Source organism: Falco punctatus (genome assembly GCF_963210335.1).
Source record: "Falco punctatus genome assembly, chromosome: 6".
In the NCBI taxonomy this organism is placed as follows: Eukaryota; Metazoa; Chordata; class Aves; order Falconiformes; family Falconidae; genus Falco; species Falco punctatus.
The window spans coordinates 71,456,155-71,482,037 of record NC_137585.1 but is presented as its reverse complement, the minus strand read 5'-3'; the positions used below and the strand labels follow the sequence as shown (position 1 = coordinate 71,482,037).

The 25,883-nt window shown below is 61.3% G+C and overlaps 3 protein-coding genes across 4 annotated transcripts in view; 1 reads left to right on the top strand and 2 right to left on the bottom strand.

Moving 5' to 3' along the window:
• Nucleotides 1-210: 210 nt before the first annotated feature.
• LOC308066328 (ultraviolet-sensitive opsin-like) lies at nt 211-2,901 on the top strand (the record flags this gene model as incomplete). Its single annotated transcript, XM_080393459.1, has 4 exons — nt 211-255; nt 738-1,127; nt 1,770-2,120; nt 2,779-2,901. The coding sequence occupies 4 exons, from the start codon at nt 211-213 to the stop codon at nt 2,899-2,901; spliced, it is 909 nt and encodes a 302-aa protein (XP_080249585.1).
• A 1,256-nt stretch (nt 2,902-4,157) lies between these two features.
• On the bottom strand, nt 4,158-8,232 carry LOC308066508 (calumenin-like). Its single transcript, XM_080393890.1, has 5 exons — nt 8,133-8,232; nt 7,291-7,457; nt 6,903-6,963; nt 5,970-6,169; nt 4,158-5,651 (listed from the first exon to the last, which is right to left on the bottom strand). The coding sequence occupies exons 1-5, from the start codon at nt 8,215-8,217 to the stop codon at nt 5,547-5,549; spliced, it is 618 nt and encodes a 205-aa protein (XP_080250016.1). The 5' UTR covers nt 8,218-8,232; the 3' UTR covers nt 4,158-5,546.
• Nucleotides 8,233-8,976: 744 nt separating this feature from the next.
• Nucleotides 8,977-25,883, bottom strand: part of FLNC (filamin C) — a 32,178-nt gene continuing 15,271 nt past the window's right edge. Inside the window, exons 21-47 of one of the 2 annotated variants that reach the window (XM_080393872.1) lie at nt 25,045-25,642; nt 23,931-24,104; nt 23,230-23,392; nt 22,427-22,587; nt 21,800-21,967; nt 21,158-21,281; nt 20,907-21,063; nt 20,104-20,293; nt 19,393-19,416; nt 19,059-19,306; nt 18,764-18,851; nt 18,512-18,652; nt 18,222-18,350; nt 17,918-18,091; nt 17,235-17,396; nt 16,725-16,928; nt 16,137-16,289; nt 15,912-16,034; nt 15,165-15,407; nt 12,780-13,049; nt 12,309-12,446; nt 11,954-12,069; nt 11,470-11,599; nt 10,838-11,014; nt 10,128-10,346; nt 9,647-9,862; nt 8,979-9,265 (exon numbers count right to left, since the gene is read on the bottom strand). In XM_080393872.1, coding sequence (XP_080249998.1) covers nt 9,078-9,265; nt 9,647-9,862; nt 10,128-10,346; nt 10,838-11,014; nt 11,470-11,599; nt 11,954-12,069; nt 12,309-12,446; nt 12,780-13,049; nt 15,165-15,407; nt 15,912-16,034; nt 16,137-16,289; nt 16,725-16,928; nt 17,235-17,396; nt 17,918-18,091; nt 18,222-18,350; nt 18,512-18,652; nt 18,764-18,851; nt 19,059-19,306; nt 19,393-19,416; nt 20,104-20,293; nt 20,907-21,063; nt 21,158-21,281; nt 21,800-21,967; nt 22,427-22,587; nt 23,230-23,392; nt 23,931-24,104; nt 25,045-25,642 — 4,878 coding nt within the window. In that variant the 3' untranslated portion in view covers nt 8,979-9,077. Of the gene's footprint in view, nt 9,266-9,646; nt 9,863-10,127; nt 10,347-10,837; nt 11,015-11,469; nt 11,600-11,953; nt 12,070-12,308; nt 12,447-12,779; nt 13,050-15,164; nt 15,408-15,911; nt 16,035-16,136; nt 16,290-16,724; nt 16,929-17,234; nt 17,397-17,917; nt 18,092-18,221; nt 18,351-18,511; nt 18,653-18,763; nt 18,852-19,058; nt 19,307-19,392; nt 19,417-20,103; nt 20,294-20,906; nt 21,064-21,157; nt 21,282-21,799; nt 21,968-22,426; nt 22,588-23,229; nt 23,393-23,930; nt 24,105-25,044; nt 25,643-25,883 lie in introns of both variants that reach the window. The other variant, XM_080393873.1, reaches the window with a different exon arrangement.

Genomic DNA, 25,883 nt, shown 5'->3' with positions numbered 1-25,883 from the left:
CACCCCCTAAAAGTGCACACCCCCCAACAATGCACCCCCAGAAGTGCACTCCCCAACCATGCACCCCTCCGCAATGCACCCCCTAAAAGTGCACACCCCCCAACAATGCACCCCCAGAAGTGCACTCCCCAACCATGCACCCCTCCGCAATGCACCCCCTAAAAGTGCACACCCCCCAACAATGCACCCCCAGAAGTGCACTCCCCAACCATGCACCCCTCAGCAGTGCACACCCCCACAACGGACTCCAAAAGTGTAGCACCCCCAGCCCTGCACGCCTCTGCAGACCCCTCATCAGTGCACCCCCAGCACTGCACCCCCAAAGCACTGCCCTTCCCCTGAGATGCCCCCCTGGGGGAACCCAAACCTCCCCCCTGCACCAACCCAGGCCACACTGGGCTGGGACATCTCAGTGTCAACAGGACAAAGCTTGGGGTCCCCTCTGCGTCCCTGGGGACCCCCCAACCCCAAGGTGGGCCGGGGAGGGGCCCTTATGTCCCCCCCAAATCCCCCAGGAGCCCTGGCAATCGGCTCGGCCCAGCTTAGGGAGGCTGATTAGGGTCTCAGCCCAGATTAGCCCCCCTAATCCCCAAGTTTGCCCAAGGATGAAGCCTTGATCCCTCCCTCAGCTCTTAAGTGGCTTGGGGCTGGGCAGGGTATATCAGAAGGGGGAGGGCAGGGGACCACCATGTCCCCCCACACCCCCCCGCCAGCCCCATCACCATATCTGGTGACAGGAGTTTTATCGCTTCAAGAATGCGTCCTCAGTGGGACCTTGGGATGGTCCCCAGTATCACATTGCCCCACTGTGGGCGTTCTACCTGCAGACCGCCTTCATGGGCTTTGTCTTTTTGGTGGGCACCCCTCTCAACGCCATCGTCCTGGTGGTCACCGTCAAGTACAAGAAGCTGAGGCAACCTCTCAACTACATCTTGGTGAACATCTCCTTCAGCGGCTTCATCTCCTGCATCTTCAGTGTCTTCACTGTCTTTGTCTCCAGCTCCCAGGGTTATTTTGTATTTGGCAAGCACATGTGTTCCTTCGAGGGCTTTGTGGGGGCCACCGGAGGTAGGTGGGGGATGCCACCGCAGTCTGGTGGGGCTGGAGGTAGGGCTGACCAGTCCTGGTAGGGCTGCAGGAGTTGGGGTGACCGCCATGGTCTGGTGGGGCTGGGGGAGTTGGGGTGATCACCGTGGTCTGGTGGGGCTATGTGTGGGGATGACCACCATGGTTTTCTGGGGCTGTGGGAGCTGGGGTGATCACCATGGTCTGGTGGGTCTGGAGGAGCTGGGGTGACCACTATGGTCTGGTGGGGCTGTGGGAGTTGGGGTAACCACCATGGTCTGCTGAGGCTGAAGGCACGGGGAGCATGGGGGCTTCGCACGCTACGTGTGAGTGCGGGAGGATGGCAATGGGCTGGGGGGGGATGACAGGTGGGATTGAGGGAGGGAGGGAAGGAGGGAGGAAGGAGAGATGACTGAAGGGAGGGTGGGAAAGGGGGATGGAGAGCAGGAGAGATGGAGGGATGGGTGGGGGGATGGCAGGATGGAGAAATGGGGTGGAGGGTGGGCACGATGAAGGGAAGGAGAGAGAGGGGTGGAGGATTGGCTGGAGGGATGGAGAGATGGAGGGATGGAGGGATGGCAAGATGGAGGGATGGAGGGGTGGAAGGATGGAGGGAGGAAGAAGAGATGGCCAAAGGGAGGGTGGGAGGGAGGGAAAGAGGGGTGGAGGGTCATCAGGATGGAGGATTGGCTGGAGGGACGTAGGGAAGGAGGGGTGGAAGTAGGAAGGCCTGCTTGTACCGAAGGCCAGGCAGGGGGGCAGGCAGGGGGACAGGAGGCCTGGCCAGGGCCCCTGACCCCCTCCTTCGGGCACAGGTGGCTGCGCAGCAGCAGGAGTCGGCCACAACGCAGAAGGCAGAGCGGGAGGTGTCCCGCATGGTGGTGGTGATGGTGGGCTCCTTCTGCCTCTGCTATGTGCCCTACGCGGCCCTGGCCATGTACATGGTGAACAACCGGAACCACGGCCTTGACCTGCGCCTGGTCACCATCCCTGCCTTCTTCTCCAAGAGCGCCTGCGTCTACAACCCCATCATCTACTGCTTCATGAACAAACAGGTGCCCCGGGGACACCTCAGGACATGGGGGCACTAGGGCCATCCAGGGACATGTGGGCGCTGGGGACATCCAGGGGTGCTCAAGGACATCGGGGGACCAAAGATGTCCAGGGACACATGGGGACCAGGGTCATTCAGGGATGCACAGGGACAAGGCATGGCCATGGACCAGGGACTGGGCACCAAAGATGCTAGTGGACTGGGGACATCCAGAGATGAGGGACACCTGGGGATGAGGACACACAGGGACTGAGGACACCTAGGAGCACCCAGACACACAGGGGTGCCCAAGGACACCCAGACACTGGGGACATCTCAGGGTGCCCAAAGACATTTGGGAACCAGGGACACATGGGGACCAGGGTCATCCTGGGATGCCCAGGGTCTAGGGACGATGATGGAGCAGGGACCAGGGACACCTGGTGCCAATGGACTGGGGACCTCCCAGGGATGGGGCACAATGGGGTATGAGGGACACCCAGGGACTGGGATGGACACCTGAGGACACCTGGGCATGCTCAGGGCCATCTCCAGGGCTGTGGGTACCATATCCGTGGGGACAGGAGACGGGGTCAGGGATGGGAAGACAGTCCTGGGGATGGGGACAGGGGACATGTGGGACTCCCCAGGCTGAGCTGGCTGCGTTCCCGTCACCACAGTTCCGCGCCTGCATCATGGAGACGGTCTGTGGGAAGCCCATGACAGATGAGTCTGATATCTCCAGCTCGGCCCAGAGGACGGAGGTCTCGTCCGTCTCCTCCAGCCAGGTCAGCCCCAGCTGAAGAGCCGCCAGCACCTGCCCCAGGCCCCTGGCTGTCCTCGCTATGGGGCTGGAGCTGCCCCAGGGTTCCAGGGCCAGCCTAGAATGTAGGTGCTGAGTGGGACAATAAACCACCGCCACAATCTGAAGACAATGCCAAGCCAGTCTACGTGTCGGTGGGGACGGGTGGCTCAGCCCCACGGCACTGCAATCCCACAGCGATGCCACTGCAGGACCCCGCTCCTTGTCCTGCCCAGGACACACAAGCAGTGGTGGGGCAGGGGGGTGGAATGCTGCCCCTCCCCTCACCCATGGGGCTGGGGTGGTGCTGAACCCTCCATCCGTGGGGCTGAACTCCCATTCATGGGGCTAGTGTGGGGCTGAGCCCCCCCATCCGTGGGGCTGGCTCCCATCCACAGGGTCAGGGTGGTGCTGGGCTCACATCCATGGGGCTGAGGCCCCACACTGCAGCAGTGGGGCAGCAGGGACAGGAGGGCAGGACTCAACCAGAACCCAGGCACCCCCAGCCCCCCGAGGGCACAGGGTGCCGGGATTGGGGTGCAACTTGTGGGGCAGGGAGGGGGCCTGGCCGAGCCCCCTGGGACATGCCCATGGCGAGAGGGGAGCCGTGGTCTGGGGTTGCCCTGTGCTGGGGGAGGGATGCCGGGGGGCCGCCAGGGCTGCGTCAGCCCTTCCCGGGAAACGTAAACACTTCCAAATTAAGTTATCCCCGTCCCGAGTGATCCGGGGGCTGATCCAGGCAGCACCGTGCCACGGAGCAGGGCCACCCCCACCCCCCATCATATTTCTGGGGGTAAAACTGGAGCAATTCTGTCGCGAGGGCCAGGAGTCGCACAGCAAAGCCCCCAAACCGCCTTATGGGGTGAATGTAAACAGGTTTATTGAGCCACAGAATCCTCCGGCACGGCCGCCAAGCGCCGTTTACACCAGATTGATAAAAATTAAATCATCCTGAGAGGAGAAATACTGGAGGAATAAACACGGTGGGCGGGGAGAGGGGGGGAACGCGGGGCGAACCCTGCGCCGGGAACCAAAATTAGTGTCTGAAGTTGTTAACGCCAAGGAGCCACGAGCTCCGAGTCCTTCTGGGTGGAGAAAGCAGAGCGTGCCGAAGCTGCTGAGGGCTTTGGTGTTGGGGGGAAGGAGCTGGGGACGTCGGTGACTCTTCCCCAGTGCTCCCCTTCGGCTCAGTCTGCGAGCGCCAAAGGCGCATTCACTGCACGGGTCTGGCATGGGATTATCCAATTACCCATTGAGTTATATCAAAAGCATTACTTTATGAAAGGTACATGAAATACGAGGAGTATATATATGTTATAGTCCGCGCTTTTAACCCTTGGAGACCGATTTTAGGGAGAAGCCGGGGTGTTTTTCCCACCTCGGTGCGGGTGGCTGGCACCAACCTCTGCCTGATGCCGCCAGAGCAGGATCCACGTTGCTGCGGGTTGGCCGAGCGTGCAGGGACGAGGTGAGCGGGCTGTGAGAGGGAATCGAGAGGTCCCTGGGCGAAGCAGCGAATGCACGGTTAAAAAGACCAAAAAAACTAAAAAAATATAATTATTAGTAATAAATCCAGAAAGAACAATGACATGCTACGGGTGCGACGGGAGCACGGCGAGCATCCCCCTGTGCCCAGCCAGGCGCTGGCCTCGCCATTCCTCCTTCGTGGCGTTTTTGGGGTGATAAAAGGCACTTTGAGCGAGGCCCCAGGGCTGCAGAAGCGTGAAAGCAGTTTTGACAGAGAGGGAAACTATATCGGCTCGAGTTGCCATCAGTTTCACTGCACCGGTGTGGCTCTGGTGAATTAACAGGCTCGTTAATTGGGCTGGCGGAGGGAGCACCCGCGCCCGTTTCTGGATAAGGAGCAGCCTGCAGCGCTCGCCTGACCGGGAGGCGACGCGGCAGGAGGACGGGCCAGGCTTTGCTGCCGTTTTAGGGGGTTTTTGCAAGTCCAGCTCTTCCCGGGAGCCAGGAGAAGCACGGGCAGCTCGCAGGCAAGGGCTGCCTGCAAATCCTGCCAGAGGCGCGGAGCTGAGAGCACAGCTCCCCACGGGACAGATGAACCGTGTTTGGATTTGCAAAGCCCGGTCTAAAACAAGCATGACTCACCTCTGGTTTTATTTTTCCTTTTGGCCCTATTGTTCTCTGGCTTGTTCTAGGGTGGTGGGATTTTTTTGTATTTTTTTTTTTTTTTTTTTTAATTGTAATTTTAAAAGAGCAGAGCTGAGCACATACCAACAAATCAAGGGGGAGAGAGCGAGGCAGGGCAAGGGGGGAACCGTTGCCATTGCTCTACCCTTGTCAGGATACGTGTTTCTTCACTTCATGTGGAACCAAACCAAATACAAAAATAAACCAGAACTCGTTAAGACCATAAAATGTGAAAATGTGAAAATGTGAAAAAAACTCCAACCAAAACAACCCACAAAGTGTCGTAATAAAAGAGTTGGTTTTCAGACCAGCGAGTCCCCATCCCTTTGGGAAGAAGGAAGAGGAGGGGGAAAAAAAAGGACGGGAAGAGATATTTTGTTTTGTTTCACCTCATCGCCTGAAATAACAGTCTCAGTAGCGAAAAATGTTTCTTACGATAATCCCAGAAACTGTAAAAAATAAATTATTTAAGAAACGGCTTTCTCTGTACAGCTCTTAAAATTCATCGTGTCGCACCAAGGCCTCCCCGAAGTCTGTGGCCTGGCTCCCCACAAACAAGTCATACTTCTCCACGATCTCCTCTTTGGTCAGCTTGCCGTCCTGCGAGAGAGCAGAGACAGAAATTCCGATTATTTACCCCACGGCGGCTCCGTTCCTCTCCTCCCCAGCTCCAGCAAAGCCCACTTGACCCTCCAAGGGATGAAGCGCGCTGCCCCAGGAGGAGCCAAACCCCTGTAGGAAGCGCGTGCTCAGGCAACTCTTAATTAAACAGCTTAATGAAGGCACGTGCCGAGCCGTTTCAAAGGGCATCTGCATTATCCTTGGGGAAAGGAAATTCTCTGAGCTGTCAAGTCAGAGGCTGTGGGCCCAGCTCCAGCAGGGAATCGGGCAGGGGGAATATTCTCGGCAGGTTCCCACCTTGTTCTGGTCGGATTCGTAGACGAGGTGCCGTGCTTCTGCCTCAGCGTGGTCATAATCCGAAGGGAGGATCCAATCTTTGGTTTCCTCCTTGTCCATCCTGCCATCGCGGTTCTTGTCTCTGAACTCCACAAACTGTTCCCTCTCTGTCTTCACCCACTCGGGCTCATCAGCGTCCCCATCGTGGCTGTACATGTCACCTGGAAGGCACGGCACCGGGCTGCACACCCCCTCTGCCAGATCCCATGCTGGTGGGACTCACGTGCACGCCTCCCCCAGCCCACAGGAGCATGGATTGCACCCGGTTAGACCCCAGGATTGGCGTGTGGGCTGCTGCTTCCAAGAGCATAACGACGAGACCCCCCTGTCCTCCTCTCAAGAGCTTGCCCTTTCCATCTTTGAGGACAGCTTTTACGCTTATTTCCCTAAATTCCCACCCAAAATCTGACAGCGCTGCTTCAAATCAGTTTGGAGAAGCAGGCGGCATTTCTCCTGACATACTTTGGAGCCAGACGTGCTTCTCGCCGCCCCCCTCCCCCGCCGAAGCTTGCCATTTCAGATAAGGGGTGTTAAAAAGGGCAGCTGTTGGGTGTCCCACCGCTGCCAAGGGAGGAGGCAGGGCCAGGCAGCCCCCGCCGCGTTCAAGAGCGGACAATCCTGGAATGGGAGCAGATGCTCCCTTCCCTCGGAGGGCCTGGAAGCTGCTTGTCCCACCCTGAGCACCCAGGGCCTGTCACCGGTGAGGGATTTAACCCAGAAATCCCACAGCGAGGACGGAGGAGCAGGGCAGGTCTAAAGTTAGGAAGTTAAGAGAGATAATGAAATTCCAGGAGGAGGAGCAGGGATGAGAAAGCACATGCCAGCAGCTGCTCCTGCCAGACAGGGCAAGGAGGGGACACAAAGGGGACGCGGCGTGAGGCACTGGTGTCTCACCTATGTACTCCTCCAAGTCAATGAAGCCGTCCCCATTCTTGTCGATGTCCTCCATGGTTTCCTGCAGGCAGGAGAGGATGGTTAGCTGGGCTCGGAGCAATTCTCCCCCACAGCAACCCCTTCACTGGGACTGATCCAGCCCCGGCAAGCATGAGGGTGCCATCTACACGTTCAAAAAAAACCCCCAAAGCCGGCTTTTGTGCTCCACACAGACAGGCCAATCCTCTCTGCCTCTGGCCATCCCTGACCCACATCTGCTTGACCTGCTCGAGGCCACCCCACTGCAGGACTGCTACTGGTGAACAGCCTGATTTCCAGCCCTCTCCACCTCCTTCTTTGCCATAAACACCACTGTCTCACGCAAGATCACCAGCTGCAGCGGACCCACCTGCACAACTATATCTTTCATGTAATCGTACTCTTCGGGGTGCAGAAAGGCGGTGAACTCTTCCTTGGTGGCAGTCAAGTCTCCATCCTTGTCAGCCATCTTGAAGCGCCGTTCATCTCGCACCATCATTTGCTTATAATTAAACCCGTCGTCGGTGTCCGGGTCATCTGGGCAGAAAAAAAGAGGCAGCGCCCCGGGTCAGCTCGGGCTGGTGGGGAGATGCCCCATGGTCACCACCAACCCAGCCCAACCTCAACCTCTTCAACCCAACCTCAACCTCCCAACTCTTCACCACAGCAGCCTGAATTTTAGGTATCTGTGGCCATCGTGCCTCTCCCGCACCGATTCCGCCAGGAGGAAGAGGAGGAGCTGCCAGTGGCCGTGGGATATCACTGTTCCCAGAGAAGATGCCCCCAGGAGACAGGGATCAGGGGTTTTTTGGCTGGCCCAGGCCCGAAGGCTCAGCCCAAGCTATTTCTGGAGGAGAATGTGTAAGGGGATATTGGTCCCCGCTGCCGGGGCGGCTTCAAAGCCAGCAAAACATCACGCAGTGCCCGCCGCAGTGGGAATATCTGGGCACATATGGCCACTAGATACAGCTATGCCAACAGCTATAGATAAGCTTTGGGATACCAAAGTCAGCTTTGTTTGTCAGCCTATAGAAAAATATCAATAGAGGAGGACGTAGCTGAATCCTTGTGGGGTCAAGTTAAGCAAGGGCCAGGCCTGGTCTAAAAAAAGGCTCCCTCCCTTCTCTGTTTACATCCAGGACAAAAGGCAGGGGATTAAGCAGCTCTATGCGCCGCTGCGCAGGACACGCCCCCTCCTTTAGCCCCGCCTACCGTCGCCCGGGCAACTGCTCTGTCGCCCCGCCCAAGCCGTGCCTTCGAGCTCCGCCCCTGCCCCGCTGGCCCCTCCCCGCCCCATGGCCCCGCCCCGCCGCTCTGGCCCCACCCCCGCGCTTGGTGCGGCCGCGCGTGGCGCATGCGCAGCACGCCGTGCAGTGAGGGAGCGTGGGGCCCCGGCATAGCGCCCCCGGAGCTCCTGGTGCCGGTGTCCTGCTCTGGACCCGCCCCCCGCCCAGGACTCGCCCTCCGGACCCCAGTATCCTGCCCTAGACCCCCCCGGGGCCCCAGTATCCTGCCCCAGACTCCTTCAGGATTCCCCTGGACCCTGGTGTCCTGGCAAGGACCCCACCGCGGACCCTCGTATCCTGCCCCAGGCCCCCAGCCCACCCCCAGTATCCTGCCTCAGACCTCCCTAGGATCCCCCTTATCCTGACCTAGACCCCTCCCCAGACTCCCCCATCCTATCTCAGGATCCCTGTTATTCTGCCCGGGACTCCCCCAGGCCCCCCCCGGACCCGATGTCCTGCCTTGGGCCCTCCCCTGGAGCCGATGCCCTGCCCCAGACCCCCCCTGGACTGCAGCACTCTGTCCTAGGCACCCTGTCCCACCCCAGCACCTTGGGTTCCTGCCCTGCACCACCCCCAGATCCTGGTGTCCTGCCATGGACCCCACAGACCCTGATAACCTGCCCCTGGGCCCCCTCTGGACCCCAGCATCCTACCCTGGAGTCCCCGCAGATGCTGATGCATGGCCCCAGACTCACATGGTCACCAGTATCCTGTCCCAGGCCCCCCATCCCCTCCCCCCAGGACCCTCCAGTGATCACAGCACTCTTGAGTCTTGCAGTGCTTTATTGATAGGTCCAAACCTTTTTGGGCCCTGCCAGAACCCCCCAGACCCCCCCACCCCCCACCCCCCCACCCCGTGGGTGCTGGGAGGTCAGGGGACGGTGACACGGTAGGGGCTGCCGGGGACATTGTCATCGCCCCAGCGCAGGATGAGGACATAGTCCCCCTTCTCCTTGACTGTGTAGGTGACGTTGTAGATCCGGTTGCCCATGTGCTTGACATAGACCTCCTCGCAGGGGGTCTTGGGGCCGTGGACCCCCACCATCAGCATGTTGGTACCTGGGGAGGTCCAGCACTGGGTCCTCACTCTGCTCATGAGACCCCAGACGTCCCTGCTGGACCCTCACCTCAGGTTTGTTGCCTTCCCCAGCAGACACTGGACCCCCCCACCAGACCTGAGACCCCCCCCGCCAGACCCTGGACACCCTCCCTAACCCACAACATCCCCCTGGGACCCCTGACCACCTTGGACCCCCCCCACATCCACCACATCTCCCACTAGCCCCTGGTCTCCCCCACTGGACCTTCCCCTGACCTAATGTGCCCCTTGCCAGACCCCAGACCCATCCCAGACATCACCCCCAGAACACCCCAAGACTCTATTCACCCAGCACCTCCCACCCAGCACCTCAGGACCTGCCCCAGGCCCACCCCACGCACCGGCCTTGCTGCAGTCGACGGTGAAGTGGTTCTTCTGGCCAAGGAAGGCGGTGGCCAGCCCAGGCCCCCGTGCCACCACCTTCCCTGCGTCCGAAGAGAACTTGGGGAGACCCCCAAAAGTGGGGGGGCCCCGCGATGCTGTCCCTCCCCGTGTCATTGTCTCCACCAGCACCGTTGACGTCTCGTGCAGGCTGTGTCCTCCCGAGAGACGCGGGCCTGGGGGCGCAGGGATGCCATCAGCCCACCCCTGGGGACACCCCCAGCCTGTCACCCCACTCTGGGGACTCCCCGCAGGCTCCCCAATATGTCACCCCAGGGACTCCCTACCACGTCACCCTGGGGCCCCTCTGTGACAGGACCCTGGGGACCTCCAATCACGCCACCCTGGTGACCACCCCATCATGTCACCCTGGGGCCCCCCTGTCACACCACCCTGGAGACGCCCTGTCACCCATCACCCCCCCCCCCCCCCCATCATTACCGGTGACCTTGGCCTTGAAGGGGCTGCCGACAATGTGGTGGGGGCCACCGTACTTGATGGAGATGAGGTAGTTGCCGGGGGCCATGGGGGTGTAGGTGACGCGGTGGCCCTCGGCACACTCCACGCAGTCCAGCTTCACCTTGGAGGGGCCATCAATGGTGACGGCCAGCGCACCCGCCCCGGCGTTGGCCGTCTTCACCAGGAACTCCGAGCACACACCTGCACCAGGTGGGTCAGGTGCTGGCACCACACCGTGGCAGTCCCCACTTACCACCACCCTATAGGCTTGGCTGTGTCCCTGTTGTCATCACCCCAAGGTATGGCTCCATACCACAGACACGTCCCATTGCCACCAGACCATGCCGTGGCCCCATACCATGCCCGTGTCCCTGTTGCCACCACCTTGTAGGCATGGCCATATCATCACCACCCTCTGACGGCCACGGTATTGACAATGGCCATTGTCACCATCCCACAGATACATACCTACGGCCATGTCCTATTGCCACCACCTTGGAACCATGTCCCCATTACCACAGCCATGTCCCTATTGCCACCACCCCACGGGCATGGCTGTGCCACCACCCCGTAGCCATGTCTCCAGTACTACAGCCGCATCTCCACCACCACCCTCCCATGGCCACGGTATTGACCACGGCCACGTCCCCATTGCCACCGCGCTGAGCCAGGTCCCCAGCAAGCGGTGTCACCTGTGAGGCCGCCCTCGAGTCCGGGGCCGTAGGCGGTGACGAGCCCAGGGTCACCAGCCTGGCTCTGCTCGCCCACCCGGATGTTGAAGGGGCTGCCGGGCACATGGCGCCCGTTGAAGCGCAGGTCGATGGAGTGCACCCCGTTCTCCCGTGGCAGGAACCCGATGGCGTACTTATCTGGGGGTGGCACCATGTCACTGACCACCCCGACACTGCAGGTCCGTGTCCCTGCATTCCTGTATCCCAATCTCTCCACACCCCCTGTGTCCCCAAACTCCCATGTCCCCGTGTCCCCACCCTCCGTGACCACATGTTCCCATGTCCCCATGTCCCTGCCTCCCTGTGTCCCTGCACTCCCCATGTCCATGTCCCTGCACCCTCTGTATCCATGTCCTTGTGTTCCCCCACCCCCAGGTTCCCAGGTTCCTGCATCCCTGTGCCTCTGCAACCCCCATGTCCCTGTCCCTGTGTTCCCACGCCACGACATTCCCATGTCCCTGTATCCCCATGCCCCATGCCCCACGTCCCTGAGTCCTCAAGTCTCATGTTCCCATGTCCCTGTGTCACAATGTCCCCATGTCCCCGTGTCCTCAAGTCCCATGTCCCCAGGTCCCTGTGTCCCTGTGTCCTACCGCTGTCCAGCTCGGAGACATAGCACTCCTCAACAACGCCAGCAGGCGTGTGCACCTTGGCATCGATGACACCGCGTGCCCCGTTCAGTTGCACCGCGAAGGATGCCGGCTGGTTCACTGTCACAGTCTCCTGCAGGGACACAGCACTGGCACTGACCCCCAGGGAGCGAGAGGGTGAGGGGGAGGCGGGGCATGGGGTCAGTATGGGGGACACCAGTGGTGGCAACAAGGGTGGCATGGGGCGAGGGTTCCGAGGGTGCCACATGGGCACAATGTGGCCTGGGGTGACACGGGGCACCCAGGGATCACACGGGGCACAGGGGTGGAACAGGGTCGGTGTGAGGGGCACAGGCTGGCACCACAGGGGTCCCAAGGGTGCCACATGGGCACAAGGTGGCCCAGGAGTGACCTGGGGGATGCCTGGGGAGCCCAGGGGTGCAGGGTGACACGGGAGGTGAGTGGGTATCCCCATGTCCCTGGGCACCTGAAGGCTGGTGACAGTGAGGCGCCGGGCGTCATCGGAGTGGGAGGCGACGGGCACCACGAAGGGGCTGTCGGGGATGTGCTCCTCGTTGAACTTGATGGAGACCTCGTAGTCACCTAGGGACACACGGGCAGCCTCACACAGGGACACCGCACACAGGGACACCCTCCCTTGGGGATACCTTTGCATAGGCACACCATACGCAGGGACACCCGCACAGGGACACCCTTGCACATGGGTCCCACCTTGCACGAGGGTCCTGCTCCCCCAGCACAGTGCACAGCCCTGGCAGGGAGTGGGCGTGTTCCCCGGGGGGGTTGGGTGTTTGGGGAGTGGGGGGCACCCCCAGACCCACCGGGCTCTTGGACGAGGTAGGAGACGCCGCAGGATCCGTCCTTGCGGTCCTCAAAGGCAATTTCGGCCTTGCTGGGCCCCTCCACGGCAATGGAGAGGCCCCCGGCCCCCGCCTCCCGCGTCCAGATGCTGAACTCAGCTGGGGAGGACACGGACCCATGGGTGCCCCTGTCTTCCTCTGGCACCCCATGGCCAGCACCACTCCCACCTGCCATGCCCTCATGGCCCTGCACCCACATCCCCCCCAAGTGCACCCCTAACCCCCCACCCATAGCTCCCACACCCACTGCACCCTCCCATAGCACCTGCATCCTCCCAGCTACACCCTCACCCCCCCAGACCTATACCCCCATTGCACCCACACCCCCCAGACTGCACCCATACCCCTGCCAAGTGCATCCACCCCACCTCTCACTGTATCACCCCCATCCCCCCCAGCTGCACCCTGGGTACCCCCACTGCCCTCTCGTACCTGGCACGCCAGCCACGCCGCGCTGGAGGCCAGTGCCCCCCGCCCGCACCTTGTGGGCACCCCCCTCGCCCAGGGGCCCAACGGTGAACTGGAAGGGGCTGCCGGGCACGTGCTGCCCACGGTACTTGACGCTGACAGTGTGGGGACCCATCTCCTGGGGCACGAAGCGGACGCTGTACACCCCTGCGCCTCCTGCCAGCACCTCCGCCTCAAACCGCTGCCCCGATGGGCTCAGCACCTGCGCTGCCAGCTCCTGTGGAGACGTCTCACCTGTGGGGACACCAGGACACCCCATCACCCCCGTGAGCCTCAGCACCATGTAGCCAGGGCACCCTGGCACCATGGCATCTTAGCATCCTACCACCCTGGCACCATGGCACCCCAGCAGCTGCTCCAGCAGCCCAGTACTGTGTAGCCATGGCACCATGGCATGCCATTACCCTGCCACTGTGGCACCCTGGCACCATGGCACCCCATCTCCCTACCACCCCAGCACCATGTAGCCATGGCACGCTGGCACCCCATCTCTCCACCACCATGGCACTAGGACATCATGGCAATTTATCACCCCATCACCATGGCACTAGGGCATCCCAGCACCAGGGCACCCTTGCACCCCATCACCCTAGCACCATGGCACATCAGCACCATGGCACCTCGGCACCTCATCACCCCAACCACCCCAGCACCCACTGGGGAGCCCCCTGCCACCCCAACACCCGCCATGGTCTGCATGCGCACCCTTGCTGGGTGCAATCCTCCCCGGGGAGTGTGCACCCTCATGCAAAGGACACACAGGGCCTTGCAAGCGTGTGCACCCATCTGCACACTTGCATGTGCACACACACCTGTGAGTTTGCGTGCTTGTGCTAAGGGCATGCCCACCCCTGTAAGTGTGCACCCTCAGGCAAAGGACATGTATGCACATGCATGCACACGCTTGTAAGCACAAGCATGCACACCTCCATGAGTGTGCACACCCACCTGTGCACATTTTTGCAGCATGTGCGCACATGCACATGCCTGCCACAGATCTGTGAGTTTGCACACTTGTGGTAAGGGCATGCACACACCTGTGAGCACAATGCTGCCCGCTTGTGCACCCTCGTGTAAAGGATGTGTGTGCACTTGGAAGCATGTGCACGCATCTGCATGCTTGCCATCACACAGACACATGCATGCGTGCCTGTGAGTTTGCACAATTACACTAAGGGCATGCACACTCCTGTGAGTGTGTATACTCGCTTGTGTCTTGTGCAAAGGGCTCCACTCCGTGAAGGGCCAGCATTGCCCCCCCAACCTCCATGCATGTCCCTATGTGAGGGGCGCAGACCCTCTCTTGTGAGCACAGCAGCTGGTGCCTGGTCACCGCGCATGTGCAAGGCAGCCTTGTGCGTGTGAGTGTGTCCCCAGAGCTCCTGGGACACAGGCATGTGTCCTGGCCTCATGCCAGGGCCACAGGCAACCTGGTGTGGGAGGGGGCCATGCTGGCCCCTGGTGTGAGCACACAGCCCCTGTGCAAGGTCACACAGGTCCCGTGAGATACACAGCCCCTGTGCAAGCACACAGCCTCTCCAGTGAGTGCCAGCCTCGTGCAAGAACACTCCCATGTGCAAGTGTGTCCAGCCCTTGTGCAAGTGTGCTGCCCTGCAAGCACACAGTACCTGTGCAAGCACACTCACATGCCCCAGTGCACCAAGCCACTGTGCAAGCACAGCTGTAGTGCAAACACATCCCGCTGCATGTGCACAGTGCCCCTGCAAGCACACTCCCTGTGCCAGTGCCCCCAGCCCTCGTGCCAGCACAGCACCCCTGCAAGACCACTCCCTTGCCCCAGCACACCCAGCCCTCGTGCAAGCACACTGCCCTGCATGCACAGCACCCACACAAAGACACTCTGATGCACCAGTACACCAAGCCCTTGTGCAAGCACACTCCCCGTGCAAGCACACTCCCATGTCCAACTGCACCCACCCTGGTGCAAGCCCACTCCCCTGCATGCACAGCCCCCATGCAAGCACAAAACCCTGCGTGTGCACAGCGCCTGTGCAAGCCTGCTCCCTTGCCCCAATACACCCAGCCCTTGTGCAAACACACTCTCACATCCAGCTGTACCCAACACTTGTGTAAGCCCACTCCTGTGCAAGCCTAGCTGCGGTGCCAGCACAGTCTCCTGCATGTGCACCGTGCACGTGCAAGCACGGTCCCCTGCAAGCACACTCCCTGTGCAAGTGCAGCCAGCCCTCGTGCCAGCACAGCATGCATGAAAGCTGCTCCCTTGCACCAACTGCCGCCAGCCATGGTGCAAACACACTGCCCTGCACGCACAGCCCCTGTGCAAGCACAACTCCCACCCCACGCAGGTCCCCGCTGGCCAGCACCCACCCTCCTGGCCACGGGCGATGGAGCTGAAGGAGCCCAGGCCTTCGCGGGCCAGGAAGCCCCCGAAGACGTTGGGAAAGGGGTCCCCGCCGACCTGGGTGGACTCCTCCACCCGCACCTCCCGCTTGGTCTCGCCGCCCCGCGTCTTGCTGATCTCAGTGCGCTCGGTGCGCGTGTAGGTGTGGCTGCTCCGCGTGAAGGTGCGTGTCAGGCGCTCCTGCGCTGACACCATCTGGAACCAGTTCCCTGCCGGCCACCGCACCCAATGAGACGGAGACGGCACGGGGAGAGGTGCAGGGGCACACAGATGGGTGCATGGGTGGGGGCACGGAAGGATGGAGTTGTGGATGGACATAGGGATGGATGGACACATGGAAGGATGCAGGGATGGAAGGATGCAGGGATCACGTAAGGGTGGTTGCAGGGATGGACGGGAGCAGGGGTGGATGGGCAGATGATCACAGGCACAAGCAGACGTGTGGACAGATGAGCACATGGATGGACACGTGGGTGGACATGGGATGGAGGCACACCCAGAGGGATGCATGGATGGACACGTGGACAGAGGCACGGATGGATGGAAGGACACAGGCAGACACAGACACGGACACATGGACAGACAGGGAGAAAACGAAGAAGGAGGCGGAAATCAGAGCTGGAGCGGCCAAGATGTTTCCCTGTCCCCATCCCCAAGTCCCGTGGAGGAGGAGGAAGAGGAGGAGGAAGAGGAGGAAGAAAGCCAGCCCCTACCTGGAATCTTGAGGTTGAGGTCACAGGTGCTGCCAATGGTGGCGATGGAGGGGGCCTGCCGCCGGCGTGTGATGCTCTCCTTCATGCGCCCCTCACCTGTTACCTTCACTGTGAAAGGGCTCCCTGCGGGTGACAGCCACCTCAGGGATCTGGTCACCATGAGGGGACCCAGCGGTCTGGGTTCCCATGTGCCACCCTATGTGTCCTCATCCCCCCCGTCCCCACCTGGGACATGTTTGTCAGCAAACTTGATGTTGATGATGTAGTTGCCAGGCTCAGTGGGGCAGTAGGTGACCTTGCAGGTGCCATCTTCCACATCCTCACAGTTGATGTCCACCTTGCTAGGACCCTCAATGGACAGGCCCAGCCCACCATAGCCTAGGAAGCCACAGGGACATGCTCAGAGATGTCTCACTGCTGCTGTCCCCCATCCTGGCCATGCTCACACCATGGCCACTAGCCCAGCCCATCCTGGCCATGGCTACACCAAGGCCACCACCCCATCCTGGCCATGATCATGCCATAGCCATAACCACGGCCACCACCCCATCCTATGCTAGCCAGAGCCATGGCATGGCCTTGGCCACCATCTCCTCTGGGCCTTGGCCATGCTACCACCACGACCACCATCCAACCCCAGCCACAGCAATACCATCCCACTCTCACACGGCCACAACTGCACCCCATCCACAACCACAACCTCCATCCCATTCTGGCCATGGCCACCATCCCATCATGGCTATGACCATGGTCACCACCTCCCCACCATGACCACACCATCCCCACCCGTGGTCCCAGGGAGTGTGGTCTCACCAGCGCTGCGTGTGTCCACGATGAACTCAGATACCTCGAATGTGTGACCTTCCACCAGCCCCTTGCCCCACACCTTCACCCGGCTGGCGTCCCCGATCTCCGACTGCCCCACCAGGATCTTGAAGGGACTGTTGGTGACGTGCTGCCCACTCTTCTTCACACTCACCACGTGCTCGCCCACCTCCTTGGGTGTGAAGGAGATGCCTGGCAGGAGACACCAATATCAGCCACCTCTACCAGCCCTGGCTACCACCACCAGGCCCCAGCCACCAGCACTGTGCCCTGGCTGCAGCCACCAAGCCATGAGCACCCAATGCCAGGGGATCACCCATCTCTGTGACACCACAGCCCTGTCATCCCCTGTCCCATGTCCCCAACTCCCACATCACCCTCTCTCTGTGCCCACCACCCTAGATCCCATGTCCCAGCTCTCTTGTGCCCACATCCTCCTGGTCCCACATGTGCATGTCACTGTGTCTCCAGTCCACTGTCCCTTTGTCCCCCACGCACCAATGTGGCGGTTGGGCAACCGCTTGAGTAGGCAGGGCTCCTCATTGCCTGATGGTGCCCGGATGCTGGCCGTCAGCAGGCTAAGGTCTGTCTCTGTGATCTTCAGAGAGACATCCGTCGAGGTGCCCACATTGAGTTGGGATGTCCGCATGGAGTCGTCCCCTATAGAGATGCCATCAGCTGGGGCCAAGGGAATGGCAGCCCAAGGTGGTGGTGGGGATGGACAAGGTCCCAAGGACAGGGGTGGATGGCATTCCCATAGATGTGCGAATAGGGTCCTTCAAGCCCTATGCCTGGGTCCTCAGGACCATGTGATGGGGTCTTGGTGGCCCTGCAGGGGTGGTCAAGGCCATGTGAAGGGGTCTTGGAGGCTGGGAATGGATGAGGTCCCCATGGCCACGTGCACATGGTCCCCATGGCTGTGTGAATGGGATCCCCATGGCTGGAGCTGGACAGTGTCCCTGTGGCCATGTGATGGTGTCCCCAAGGCCCCCCAAGGTCCCCATAGCCATGTGATGGGGTCCTGGTGGCCAGGGATGGACACGGACACCATGGCTGTGTGATGGGTTCCCAGTGGCCATACAGGTGCCCCCATGGCCATAACTATGCAGGCATCTCCATGGTCATACGGAGGTCCCAATGCCCTTAGTGGTATTCCTAAGACCACAGGGGTCCCATCTCACCAGTGATCTTGGCAGTGAAGGGGCTGCCTGGGATGTGCTTGTCATCGAAGCGGACGATGATGTTGTAGTCCCCAGGGGCGGTAGGCAGGTAGGACACAGTGCATGTCCCGTCTTTGTTATCCTGGCAGGTGATCTCTGCCTTGGAAGGACCTTCCACTGCCAATGAGAGCCCACCTGAGGGGCATGGGTTGGGTGTCAGGAGGCGTGAGGGGGTCCCCAGCTCCTTTCCAAAACCTGATGGTAGCATTGAGGGGTCTCCAAACCCTTCCCAGACCTCCTGGTGCCCCTGTTGGCCACCACTCACCCTCCCCAGCATCCTTGGTGACGATGGTGAAGGTGCAAGGCTTGTTGACCATGCCGTGGCTCAGCCCCGGCCCATAGGCGCTCACGTGTCGGGTGTTGATGGCATCAACATAGAACTGGAGGGGACTCCCTGGGGACACATGGGATGACAGTCAGGGAACCCATGGGGACACCCCATACCGTGGTGGGCTGCTCAACCCATGGGTGCCCAACCAGGGTAAGGTGGCATCAGCCTTGCTCAGCCACCTCCCAGTGCCTCCCAAGGCTCCCCATAGCCCCCAGTGGTCTCACCAGGGATATGGTTGCCATCATAGCGGATGTCCATCTCATGCAGCCCCTTCTCGGTGGGGGCGTAGCGTACTGTCACTGTCCCATCCTTGTTGTCAGTGATGTTGGGTCGTGCCGTCTTCCCCGAGGGCATCCGCACCTCCCCTGAGGCCACCGCGTCAGCCAGGCACCGGGAGGGGGGGTGGTTCATGCCCCACAGCCCACAGCCTGGTCCATGCACCCCCAAAATCCCCCCACAACCCCCTGCCCCCATACCTGTGATCTCACCCTTCTGCACTGTGAAGGGGATGACAAGATTGAAGGGCCGGAGGTTCTCAGTGGTGGTGGGGGGCTCCTCTGTGGCCTGATGCCGTGGGGCAGAGAGGAGGTGTAAGATCTATGGCACCCCATTATGGGTTCCCAACCCCATGGTGATCATCACGGTCTCCAAACCCCATGGTCTACATGCTGACCCCTATTCAGTTCCGTGGTGCCCACCACAGCCTCCCAACCCCATGGTGCTGACCACAAGCTCCATCCCACCCCATCACAGACTCTCAACAACACCCACCAGGACATGGAAGGGGCTGTTGGGGACGTGCTCCCCTCCAAAGCGGATGGTGATGACATATTTCCCAGGTTTAGGGGCAGTATAGTAGATATCAAAGGTGCCGTCATGGTTCTCCACCACATCCACGTCCAGCTCAGCCCCATCTGGGGTGGACACCTTGCAGGTCACCTTCCCCTGTCCGGCCGCCTTGGCGTCTACTGTGATCACCGTCTCTTCCCCGATCTGGATGGTGGGACCCAAACAGGCACCTGCAGGAGGGTTTGGTGGGAGGTCAAGGTCATTGGGACCCCCATGCCAGCCCCCCAACTCCCCCCAGCCCCCCAGCGCCACTTACCCAGTCCATGGCCCCCAATGGATACTGCAAAGAGAGACCAGGGAAAAGCAAATAAGAAGGAGTGAGGGGGCAGTGTTAGGGGGCCGGGGGGGCTCCGGGGGGGGCCGGGGGGCCAACACGTCCTGCTCTGCTCTGGGGGCACCCACTCAGCCCCACTGCACCATGGGGCAGGGCTGGGTGGTGGTGGAGGACAGTGGTGGGGTGGGAAGGGGCGGGGAGTACTGGGGGGCAGCAGTGGGGTGGGAGGGGTGTGGTGGAGGGCAGCAGTGGGGCAGACAGGGGTGCTGGGAGGGGCAGCAGCTATGGGCAGGGGGTGGGGGCAGCCATGGGGTGGTATGGGGCAACGCAGGGTGCCTGGGGTGGGGTGAGGTGCTGTGGGGCAACGGGGATGCCATGGGGCAGCACAGGGATGCCATGGGGAAGCTTGGGGGATGCCATGGGGGTGCCACAGAACAGTGGGGATGCCATAGGGCAGCGTCGGTAGTCTGGGGGGCAGCGTCGGTAGTCTGGGGGGCAGCGTCGGTAGTCTGGGGGGCAGCGTGGGGCAGCATGGGGATGCTGTGGAGCAACACTGGGTAGCATGGAGGTGCTGTGGGGCTGCGTAGGCAATCTGTGGGGCAGCACAGGGATGCTGTGGACCGGCATGGGGAAGCCATAGGGTAGCAGGGAGATGCCGCAGGGCAGCGAGGGATGCCATGGGGCAGGGCCCACCTGTGACAAGGCACTTGCTGGCGTCGCCGGTGGGCACGGCGTGGATGCGGAAGGGGGAGCAGGGGATCTCGTCCCCCCCATACTTGATGGTGATGGTGTAGCGGCCCGGCAGGTCGGGGACGTAGGAGACCGTGTAGGTGCCGTCCCCGTTGTCCCGGATCGCCGCCTTCTTGGGCTGCCCCTCGGGGTCCTGCGGGCACCACCTGGCTCAGCACCCCATGGCATGGTGCCAGGGCACCATATAGGGCTCAGCACCCCATTGAATGGGTGTAAGAGCACCATATGGGGCTCAGAACCCCATAGCATGGGTGCCAGGGCATTGTGTGGGTCTCAGCACCCCATGGTATGGGTGCCAAGATGGCACCCATGCACCATGTGGGCCTCGGCACCCCATAGCATGCATGTCAAAGGCTCAGCACCCCATGGCATGGGTGTCAGGGCACTGGGGCTCAGCACCCCACTAAATGGGTGGAAGACCACCATATGAGTTTCAGCACCCAATGTCATGGGTGCCAGGGCACCATATGGGGCTCAGTACCCAATGGCATGGTTGCCAGGGCAGCACTGATGCACCATGCAGGTTGCAGCGCCCAATGGCATATGTGCCAGGGCATCATATGGGTCTCAGCACCCTATGGCATGCGTGCTAGGGCACCCCACAAATACCACAAGGACCCCAGTGCCTCACGGCACAGGCACAAGAGAACCACATGGGTGCTCAGCCTCCCATCCCACATGTGCCAGCACTCCATCACCTCCTGGGGATGAGCCCCCCCACCACAGCATGGCCCCTGGGTACTCACCAGGATCTGGACAGTGAGCAGCCCCTCACCGGCATCACGGGCATCGATGGTGAACTCAACAGGCAGGCTGGCGGGGATGCCGCTGGCGCTCAGCCCTGGCCCACTGGCGCGCACCTTACTGGCATCATGAGCGGGCAGCACCTTGATCTTGAAGGGGCTGTGGGTGGGCGTGGGTTGGTCAGCAGGGTGCTGGGACCCCCCCGCTGTGGTGGGGGTGTCCTCCCCAGTCACCCAAGGGTGGTGGTCCTCACCTGCGTGGCACCTCCTGGTCGGCATACTTGACGGCCACAGTGTAGGGCCCATCAGTGGCTGGGGTGTAGTTGACCTTGTGGGTGCCATCACCATTGTCACGTACCTCCACGGGCTCTGCCAGACCTGTGGGCCGGTGCCATCAGCAGGGCAGGGTGCTCCATGGGGTATAGCGTCCCACGGGACGAGGCATCCTTGGGCAGGGTGCCCCATGGTGTAGAGCATCCCATGGAGTACAGCATCATGTAGGGCAGGATACCCTATGGAGCAGTGCCTGCCGTAGGGCCAGACATCCCATGGGACAGGGTATCTATGGGGCAGAGCACTCCACAGAGAACAGGCCACAGAGCAGAACAGAGTAGCCATAGGGCACAGCACTCTACAGAGAAGGACATGCCGTGGGGCAGGACTTCTATGGGGTTGAATGCTCTATGGAGCAGGACACCCTATGGAGCCTCAGACCTATGGGGTTGGACACACTAGGGAGGCAGGGCATCTCTAGGCAGCATGTCCCTGGGGGTAGGACACCCTATGGAGAAGGATATCCATGAGGTTGGACACCCTTTGGAGCAGGGTATCCATGGGACCGGGCTCCCCCTCCATCCATGCCCCCCACCACCTCCCCGCCGTGTGTCCCCACATACCAGAGGGTCCCAGCAGCGTGACCTCAAGAGGTGCCAGCCCTGCTGCGCTGCAGTCCACAGTGAAGGTCTGGGGCACCCGGGCCCTGACACTTGGGCCTAGCCCTGGTCCTGAACATTTCACCTTGCTGGGGTCCACCACGTCCTTCACCGGCACCCGGAAGGGGCTCCCTGTGGCAGTGGGCAGGGATCAGTGCACGCAGGGGGGTGGTGTGGGGACAGGGTCAAGGTAAGCATGGGGCCAACATAGGCACAGCATGAGCACAGCAAGGGGACAGCATGGCCATGGGGTCAGCACAGGGTCAACATGTCCGTGAGGTCAACACAGGCATGGGCACAGCAGGTCTGTGGGGTTAATGTGTCCATGGGGTCAACACGGGCACAGGGACAGTGTGTCCACGGGGCCAACATGAGCATGGGGACACCAAAGCTATGGCTGTGGGGATAGCACAGGCATGGGGTCAGTGTGGGCATAGGGTCTGCATGGTCATGGGGACAGCAGGGGGTGGACATGGGGTCCACACAAGCGCACCTACCTGCCCCCAGGAAACCATCTCCAACCCACAGCCACCCTGGTGGCTCCCACAGCCCCCCCCAGCTTCCCCTGGCCCCCCCAGCCCCACCACGCACCAGGGATGGGATGGCCACCGAAGGTGATGTTGACATCGTAGTCCCCAGGTGTGAAGGGGATGTACTCCACTGTGCAGCTCCCATCCTTGTTGTCCTTGCAGGACATCTTGGCCTCGGAGGGACCCTCGATGGCCAGGCCTAGCCCCCCGGTGCCTGCACCCCTGGGGATGTGACACCACTCAGGGACGCTGCCAGGGGTGGCCTGGCTTTTGGTGTAGGGGTGACATGTCCATGGTGGGTGCTGGGGGGGCCACATCCATGGTAGTGAGATAGAGGTACCACCTCCATGGCAAACAGCCAGAGGTCCCATGTCCATAGTAGTGGGATGGAGGTGGCATGTGTGCGCTGAGGGGAGTAAGGTGGCACATCGACGGCAGGGGGTGGAGATGCCATGTTGGTGGCAAGAGATGGAGGTGCCACATCCATGGCAAGGGGACAGAGATGTCACATCGGTAGCAGGTGGAGAGAGGTTGGAAGTGGCACATCCATGGCAGGGGATGGAGATGGGGGGTTGGTGGCATGGGATGGAAGTGGCATGTCAAATGGCAAGAGATGGATGTGGAGGGTTGCTGGCAGGGGATGGAGGTGCCAATCCAGTACAAGAGGATGAAAGTGGCACATTTGTGGCATGGTATGGAGATGTCAAATCCAATGCAAGAGGATGGAGGTGGCACATCCACGGCATGAGACAGAGACGCCAGGTTGGTGACATGGGATGGAGGTGGCAGATCCATGGGAGGGGCTGGAGGTGGTGGGTTGGTGACAGGGGTGCGAGGTGGCTGGGGGGGGGGTCCAGTGCCCACCTGGTCTCCACAGTGAAGCGGTTTGCCTTGCCGACAAGGCCACCCTCCAGGCCAGGCCCATGTGCCCGCACACGGCTGGGATCGCAGCCCTCTGCCACCCCCACACGGAAGGGGCTCTTGGGGACCGCCACGTCATTGTATGTCACCTCCACCCGGTGCATGCCTGGGGATACAAGGACAGGCTGTCACTCCCCTCCTGCCATGGAGGGGAGGGGGGTCTCAGGGGTCCCTGGTTGGAGTTTGGAGGGATGTTGTGAGTCCCTGGTTGGGGTTTGAGCTGGGACTGGGGGGTCTCTGGTTGGGGTTTGGGGTTCCCTGGTTGAGGTTGTGGGGGCCTCTGGCTGGGGTCTAAGGAGGGTCTCAGGATTTGGGGGTCTATGGGGGTGTCAGGGGGTTGGGGGTCCCTGGTTGGGGTTTGGGGGGCCTCAAGGTGTTTTGGGGGTCCCTGCCTGGGGGAACTGGGGGGTCCCTGCTTATGGGGGAACAGGGGGACATCTCCGGCCAGGGGGGGAACAGGGGGGGTCCCCACTTGGATGTGGGTTGGGGGGCGGATGTGGGGCACCTCTCTGGGGATCCCCACCTGGGGGATGGAGGATGTTTGCCCAGGACGTGAGGTCCTCTGTGGGTGTTGGGGTCACTGTGGGGGGTGTTAGGGTCCTCTGGGGGTTTTGGAGTCCCCAGGGTGGGTGGGGGTTCCTCACCATCCTCATAAGGAGTGTAGTCCACACGGTAGGTGCCATCGCCGTGGTCAGTGATGTAGGTATCGGTCTTGGCACCCGAGGGGTTGACCACCCAGGCCTTGACATGGGGCCCCCCAGTCTTGGTCAGCGCCCGGGCATCCACTGTGAAGTCAGTGCCCACCTCACGCAGCACCCCTGCAGCACAGCACCCTCAGCACCTGCTCAGCACCTGTGGTGAGGTGCCTCCCCAACCCCCGAGAATGAGTCTCCAGCCCCTTTCCTTGAATCCCACAGCTACAGGGCAGGGGGTACCCATGAGGAGCCCCCTATAAGAGGCAGTGCCCGTGAGGATAACCTGTGGACCCCTGTGTAAGAAGGAGGGCAAGGGTGGCCATGGGCAGGAGATGCCCATTCAAGGGCACAGTTTCCATGGGGAGAACAGATCCATGGAAGTGTCTGTGGGAAGAAGGTGCCCATGGGGAGGACATGCTGGTGCCCATGCAAGGGGGAGGTACCCATGGGGAGAAGGTGCCCATGAGGAAGACAGGTCCATGAGGGTGCCCATGTGTTGGAGATGTTGGTGCCCATGGGGAGGAGGTGTCCATAGGGTGCCCAGGAGTCCTCCCCATGAGAGAGGGTGTCTATGGGGAGAAGGTGTCCCCAGGGGGACATGGGGAGGAGGTGCCCATGAGGAAAAGATGCCCACAGGGATGGGATGTCCATGAGGGTACCCAGGATGTCCATGAGAGGGGGTGTCTATGGGATGGCCATGGGGAGGAGATGTTGGTGCCCATAAGGATACCCATGCAAAGGAAAGATGTCCATGGGGAAGAGATGTCCACGGGAGTGCCCAGGAGTCTTCCCCATAGGAGGGGGTTCTATGAGGAGGAGGTGTCTATGGGGATGGGAGATATCCATGGAGATGACATCCCACAGGGATGAGGGTCCCATGGGAAGGATACACCAGTGCCCATGAGGATGTTCACTGGGAGGAGGTGCCCATGGGGAGACAGTGCCCATAGCTATGTCCATGGGGAAGAGGTGCCCACAGGGATGGGATCTCCATGGGAAAGAGGTGCCCATGAGGAGGAAATGCCCATAGTGGCATCCATGGGGAGATGTCCCTTGCTCTCACCTCGCGGCTCCACGCCTTTACCGTAGACCTTGACACCGCTGGTATCCACAGCAGGATCAACAGTGACACGGACAGGGAACTTGGGGACAGGGTGGCCACCGTACTTGATGGTGATGGTATAGGAGCCGGGGCAGGCAGGAGTGTAGGTGATGGCATAGGTGCCATCCCGGTTGTTCTGGATGAGCACCTCCGCTTTCACACCAGCTTCCGAAATTATCTCAATGGTGAGTTCAGCGTCCCCAGCTTTGGAGCAATCCACCATGAAGGTGGCCACCTCCCCAGCTTTGCCGCGTTCCAAACCAGGCCCGCTGGCTGTCACCTTGTTGGGATCAAAGACGGGGGTCACCTCCGCCTTGAAGGGGCTGCCAGGGATGTGCCGGTCAGCAAAGAGGATGTTGATGGCGTAGTCACCGGGCTCTGTCGGCAAGTAGGAGACCGAGCAGGAGCCATCGCCATTGTCCTGGCACTCTATCTTGGCCTCGCAGGGACCCTCCACTGTCAGCCCCAGCCCCCCGGTGCCGGCGCCCTTGGTGTCAATGGTGAAGGGGGCCGGGGTGCCCACCTTGCCACCCTGCAGCCCTGGCCCATAGGCACACACCTAGGGGGGAAGACACACGTCAGAGGAGGGGGTTGGGGGCCACACGTGTGTGTGCAAGGCGAGGGGTGGGGGTGCCAGCAGGCTCTGCCAAGGCAATGGGTGTGCAAGGGGCAGGGGGGCGCCGTGCCAGTGCTGTGTGCGTGCAAGGGATGGGTGTGCCAGTGCGTGAGGGACGGGCGTGCTGGCAGTAACTGTGGAAGGGATGGGCATGCTGGTGTGCAAGGGACAGGTGTACTGGAGG

What these genes read in the sequence shown, in the direction of transcription:
- LOC308066508 (XM_080393890.1), bottom strand. Translation starts at nt 8,217, where the DNA reads ATGGGGCGGGGAGGGGCCAGCGGGGCAGGGGCGGAGCTCGAAGGCACG. An exon ending in TGAAAGATATAGTTGTGCAG is followed by an intron (nt 6,964 to 7,290) that starts GTGGGTCCGCTG and finishes TCCTGCCTGCAG; the next exon opens with GAAACCATGGAGGACATCGA. An exon ending in ACGAATCCGACCAGAACAAG is followed by an intron (nt 5,652 to 5,969) that starts GTGGGAACCTGC and finishes GCTCTCTCGCAG; the next exon opens with GACGGCAAGCTGACCAAAGA.